This window comes from Salvelinus sp. IW2-2015, linkage group LG8 (assembly GCF_002910315.2).
Source record: "Salvelinus sp. IW2-2015 linkage group LG8, ASM291031v2, whole genome shotgun sequence".
Lineage (NCBI taxonomy): Eukaryota > Metazoa > Chordata > Actinopteri > Salmoniformes > Salmonidae > Salvelinus > Salvelinus sp. IW2-2015.
Genome location: NC_036848.1, coordinates 40517346 through 40523446, shown reverse-complemented (window position 1 = coordinate 40523446; position 6101 = coordinate 40517346). Strand labels below are relative to the sequence as shown.

At 45.5% G+C, this 6101-nt stretch overlaps 1 protein-coding gene across 1 annotated transcript in view; it reads left to right on the top strand.

The window, feature by feature from the left end:
* Positions 1 to 6101, top strand: part of grid2ipb (glutamate receptor, ionotropic, delta 2 (Grid2) interacting protein, b) — a 32329-nt gene that overhangs the window by 20459 nt on the left and 5769 nt on the right. Inside the window, 10 exon segments of the mRNA XM_070444937.1 lie at positions 942 to 1011; positions 1522 to 1839; positions 2703 to 2854; positions 3232 to 3372; positions 3835 to 3926; positions 4294 to 4471; positions 4777 to 5096; positions 5790 to 5935; positions 5937 to 5966; positions 5968 to 6101. Coding sequence (XP_070301038.1) covers positions 942 to 1011; positions 1522 to 1839; positions 2703 to 2854; positions 3232 to 3372; positions 3835 to 3926; positions 4294 to 4471; positions 4777 to 5096; positions 5790 to 5935; positions 5937 to 5966; positions 5968 to 6101 — 1581 coding nt within the window.

Sequence of the window (6101 nt, the reverse complement as noted above, 5' to 3'; positions counted from 1 at the left end):
TGTCCAACATCCACCCACTGTACAATAAGACAGACAGGACAGTCATGCTGGGTCATGCCTTTATTGTTGTATTAGTTTGATTAAGGGCCATTTAAGGGGATAAGAGGAGGGTGAATACATGGATGGATGTGGATGTTGCTGTGTGCAGTGATGGAGATGTTCTGCTGTACTTCTAAATGCAGAGGTTGGGGCAGCAGGTAGCCTAGTGGTTAAGAGTGTTGGGCCAGAAACCGAAAGGTAGCTGGTTCAAATCTCCAAGCCAACTAGTTGAAAATCTGTTGATATGCCCTTGAGCAAGTTACTTAACTCAATTGCTCTGGATAAGAGTGTCTGCTAAATTACTAAAATGTCAAATGTTGTACCAGAGTATAATAAATGGGTTTACCGGATGCTCATCTTTGTCAGGGGCGGAGGGCGTGTGTGTGGTGTGTGTGTGTGTGTGTGTGTGTGTGTGTGTTGTGGTGTGTGTGTGTGTGTGTAGTGTGTGTGTGTGTGTGTGTGTGTGTGTGTGTGTGTGTGTGTGTGTGTATATGATGCCGTCCACCCACTACAGATCTGAGCAGAGGCCAGCAGTAAGTTACTCACTGACTCAGGACAGCTGTATATGGAGATGCTGTGGGTGGATGAGATAAGATCGTGATGTACAGGCATCCATAAGAACACACTGTCTCGTGTCAGAGAGCCTGCATGGCCATGTGGTACTGTACACCTACTTAAGAACGATAGATAATAATATTATGCTAAATTGGTTCCTAAAGGCCTGCCGGCATAACCCAATACATCAGACAACACATGGTGCATAAAAACAACAACAGTCAAATACCACGTACTGATTTGATTAATGAGGCTTTTATAAATGTTATGTTTTTGCGTATCATCATGGATTGTTATGTGTCTTCCCTCCTTTTCTCTCTGACTCTCATCCCCTTGTCTCTCTTCAGACAGCCCTGCTGAAGACTGTGGTCTCAAACCAGGCGACCGCATCCTTTTCCTCAATGGGCTGGACATGAGGTACACAAACCTGTTATGACTTTACTTTACCTTATGATGCACACAAGAGAGTGAGTCAAGCTGGGCTGGTGTGTTTCTGTGTGCACGCACATGCGTGGATGTGTGTGTGGAATGGTATTTGAGAATTCTTGTGGGAAGTCCTTTTACGCCCTTTAAACTGACTTATTTTTCCTTTTTATTCTGATCATGAAGAAGTGTAGGAGTGCCCATTAGAACACAGCCTGGCTGGAATCACATTTGTTCAGGAGGGCTCTGTCAATATTTCACCACCCATAGCACAATATCACCCACAGTATCACCCACAAATACCTCATTATACCACCCTAGTAACCATGTAAACTATGGGTCACATGGGTGAGTAGTAGAGCGCACTACTGAATACTGTAGATAGTAACTCTCTGTACCTTTCAGTGTCTGTAGGAGGTAGTCCAATGACAAAATCCTTGCAAGATCGTGTCCACATTGATTTTATTATTGACAGTGACTGTGTGTGTGTGTGTGAGTCTTCAGGAACTGTTCCCATGAGAAGGTGGTGTCCATGCTGCAGGGCAGTGGTGCCATGCCAACCCTGGTGGTGGAAAGCGGCCCCTCTGGTTACTCCCTCCCTGACCAGGGGGACCAGGAGGACACTTCCCCAAGCGTGGCCCCTTCAGTGGCCCCAAGGTCCCGCTCCCCGGTACCCCTCAGCTCCCTACAGTGGGTGGCTGAGATCCTCCCCCCCAGCATCAGGGTCCACGGACGTACCTTTAGCCAGCAGCTGGATCACCTGCTCACCGTACAGGAGAGATACACCATTTGCAAGGCCCTGGAGACCTTCTTCCAACACAGGTGGGGGGGGGGGGGTATTAGAGGATGGAGAGGAAGTAGAAGAGAGAGAGAGGAAGTAGAAGAGAGAGAGAGGAAGTAGAAGAGAGAGAGAGAGAGAGAGAGAGAGAGAGAGAGAGAGAGAGAGAGAGAGAGAGAGAGAGAGAGAGAGAGAGAGAGGTTTTATCACTTTTCAAATGTCAGGAATGATGATTTATACATTTGAAATGGCTCACACATCAATAGTAAATATTACATACATTTTATGTTTACCTACCCTAAAGGAGAGTTACAGAAACATAATCTAACAGTTCCCTTCCAAATAACATCCTACCCCTCAATAATCTGCTTGAATCCTAATATGGTTCATTACATCTTATTACATGCACTAAATGTAAATTATATAATTATATACATTATATAATGGTAAACTTGTCTAATCTKAAGCAATACATGTTATTTTACAGAGTACAGAATCAAAGAGTCACCAAGACAAATTCCCTATCAACYTTACTGAATAGCAATAAACCTTTTCGAAAGTAGGATTTTTTACTTTTATTTGAGCATGTTTGAGAAAGTGCACACGTTAACAAGCTACCAGGTGCATGGGAAAAAAGTATTCTTAATAATAAAAAGAAGAAAAACTCCAGCACACTGGTAGGAGTTGAGTTGTACCTCCCCAATACCCTGATAAAACATTGGTTCAAAATATCTATTCAATTAATGGAAGAATGAATATTACCCGTGTGCTTGAGTTTTTAATTTATTTTTATTTTAGCATGTTTTAAAATACTTTTTGTAGCAACAAAAAGGTCAGATTTCGATTTTTTTTGTCTGTGTTGTTCAGAAGTATCTAAAATAGTGACTTCTTCATTGTATGTGTTCAGGAACGTGGACACCCTGATTGTTGATGTGTTCCCGGTGTTGGACACTCCAGCCAAGCAGGTGATCTGGCAGTTCATCTACCAGCTGCTGACCTACGAGGAGCAGGAACACTGTCAGAGCAAGATCTCACGCTTCCTGGGCTTCAAGACCGCAGGTGGGTCAGCCATTAGCAACATCTCTCTGCCTGCTTGGTTGGGTCTGTTGTGTGTGAGTGAGTTGAGTTAGATGTGGGGTCTCTGTCTGGTTATGCTCTCACCGGTTTAGATTTTATATAATGTTTGGTCTTTCATAGTGGAAGATTGCTTTGCATCTTTACAGGCAAGGCTTTGCAGAGGCAAAAACGTAGACAACTAGATGTTACAATGAAAATAGCTGACAACTAGAGAATATATTTATTGTTCGGTGGGATGTTCTTAGATATTTCCTCCTGTCATTCTAATTAATTTGAATTCTTCTCTCTTTCTCTCTGTGTGTGTGCGTGCATGCATGTGTTTGTGTGTGTGTGTGTGTGTGTGTGTGTGTATGCAGCAGCAGAGCCTGAGCCAGAGCCAGGTGCAGGACAGGAGCACCACAGGAGGAGCAGCTCAGTGCGTGTGTCAGGTACCTCCTACAGAGGCAACGTACGGGAGAGGAGCTCTGACGACTGCATCATCGGAACACACCTGGGAATGGGTACGAATGTGATCAGCTCAACAACTATTTGTTCTTGTCCTTGATTGGAAGGGTTTAATGTCAACTAGCCACTCCAGGGCTGAGGGTTGACTTGCTGCTTCTAACAGAGAACATCTATCCAAGCCAAGTATTGCATTAAGCCCATCTTTACTCTCATAGGGCCAAATCCTAACTTGAGAAATGCCTACAGTAACTTGGAATTTAGCATAAACCTCACATTGACGCCAATGGGAGATTTGTACAGAAATTCAAGTTACAGGTGTACTGTGTAGTGTACAGTAAATCTCAAGTTAGGATCCAGCCCATAGCTCAAAATGCACTAGGCCTCTGTCGCTTCTCCATGCTGTTAAGGACATTATGCCGCTTCCTGCTGTCTCCTGCTGTCTCGTGCTGTCTCCCCTCCTCTCTGGGCTTGAGAGGAGGTGGATCCTCATGACTGTTTGTCCCTTCATGTGGACGCAGGGATACATGTGGATGCACCAGGGAGTGGGACACCTGGAGAGAGACAGTGTGGAGACGGCACCTCCTTCCCAGAGTCCCCTGACCTGAATCACGTGGGTATAAAACTGCAACACAATGGTCAGCCATGCAGAGCCAGCGGTGCTAATTATGAGCCATCTATTTATAAAGAGAAATATTTACAGGGCTCTGCTGTACTGCAATGCTTTTACCAGTGCTTTGGGAAACACTTTATCTGGACGTCTGCTCACGAACTGTCTGTAAATAGTATTACATAGTTACAGTATGTTAACATTTAAAAAGACAAATATGACGCATGTTGTTTAGGATTTTTACTCAATGTTAATAATGGTTAACAAACGATCTAGTAATGATTCATAAAGAGTTTATAAGCAGACCTTGTGATAAAGAGTTCCTAGTGCTTTGTGCTAACGGCCTGCTCACACCCCCTACGACCCCTAGATGTCAGGAGTGTACACAGAGCTGGAAAGTCTGTACACAGGGAAGAATGCCATGAAGGCCATGCAACAGAGTCACAGTCGTTGCTCTCCACTGACCCTACCAGACTTTGAGGAGCTGGGACAGACTGACGCCTATGGCCAGTCTCCTGCTCGCTCCTCCCTCAGTCAAGGTAGCACAGGTAACACCGACTCACACACACACACCCACACCGTTGACATGGGAACCACTTGAAGCCAATGGTCAGTATATCATAAAGGTTACAACAACATCATCATTAACGTTGTCACTCATGCTCGCTTTAAGGATGACACATGAGATCATTTAAGATGGAACCCATCTGGTTTAAAGAGACTTCTTTAGAGTAAATTGAACAAACAGCTGCCACGTGGGTCAAGTTTTATTTAAACCAAATAAAACGCTGAGTCACAAAGTCCTCTGTTAGATATCTTTGAAATAATGCAGCGTTTCTTCTCCCCCCCACAGGGAACCGTAAATCAGGTCTGTCTCTGACATGGAAGGAGCCTCTGCCCGACCCTCTGTATGAGTTCTATCATGAGGGAACCACCCCGTCTCCTGGCAGCGTTGACTCCAACCCTTACGTGAGCCTGGAGAGCCCCCCTCCGTCTCCCCAGCACTCTGACGACCCCACCAGCCCCCTGTCCAGACGCAGGAAGCTCTTCACCTTCTCCAGACCCCCCCGGAGCAGGGACACGGACAAGTTCCTGGACGCTCTGAGCGAACAGCTGGGACACCGTGTCACTCTGGTGGATAACTTCCTCCCTGGAGAGAACGATTATGAGGAGGTGAGAGACAGAGACAGTAGATGAAGAGATAGTCACTGTGAGGAGGTGAGAGACAGAGACAGTATATGAAGAGATAGTCACTGTGAGGAGGTGAGAGACAGAGACAGTAGATGAAGAGATAGTCACTGTGAGGAGGTGAGAGACAGAGACAGTGTATGAAGAGATAGTCACTGTGAGGAGGTGAGAGAGCCAGAGAGTCACAATTAGACAATGTGCGCTCTAAGAGAATTGGTGTGAAATGTTAATGATACCAGATCAAATTCGCCAACAGGCCATCTGTGCCTACAGTAGTGTTATTGAGTGAAGAAACAGTTATGTACAAGTTATTTAAGTATCTACAGTGTAGTAAATCCAATGTTTATGAATAAGATACAGACGGTACAGTATGTGAAGTTGTTATTGCGTCGACAGATACAGTATTTATGGAGTTGGTTTCCATTGTTTCTGAAGAAAAGCGGTGCATATGAATAGGAAATTATTAGATACATTATCGTCGTACAATAAAGGTTGATTATAAGGTGTGTGCAGACTATTCAGGATGTATACAGTGATAAAATGACCATCAGATTATACAGTATGTGTGCGTCTGATTGTAAGGTTTCTGAAAACTATATAAGGTTATAATATGTAAATCAGATGACATGGTGTGTCTAATTATATAGTATGAGAATGATGATTATCTGCTGTGTCCAGATGAGTTTCCAGGATGAGCAGGAGGTGAGTTACCTCCCCCGTCAGCTGAGCAGTGCCAGCAGTGAGGACATCAGCAGCAACGATGACGCCACCTCCCTCACCTACTCCTCCGGGTCAGAACACATCCCCATCCCCCGCCCCCCCAGAGCGCCCACCGCCCCCGCCCTTCCCCACCCCCTACCCCGCCACCCTTCGGCTTCTCCGACCCCCTCCCCATTACCTCGGTCCTCTCTCACTTTTCCCCCGAACACATCCCCCGGGCGCGCATGTCCTTCCAGCCGCAGCACCCAATCATCCCCCTCCCCCCGCCCC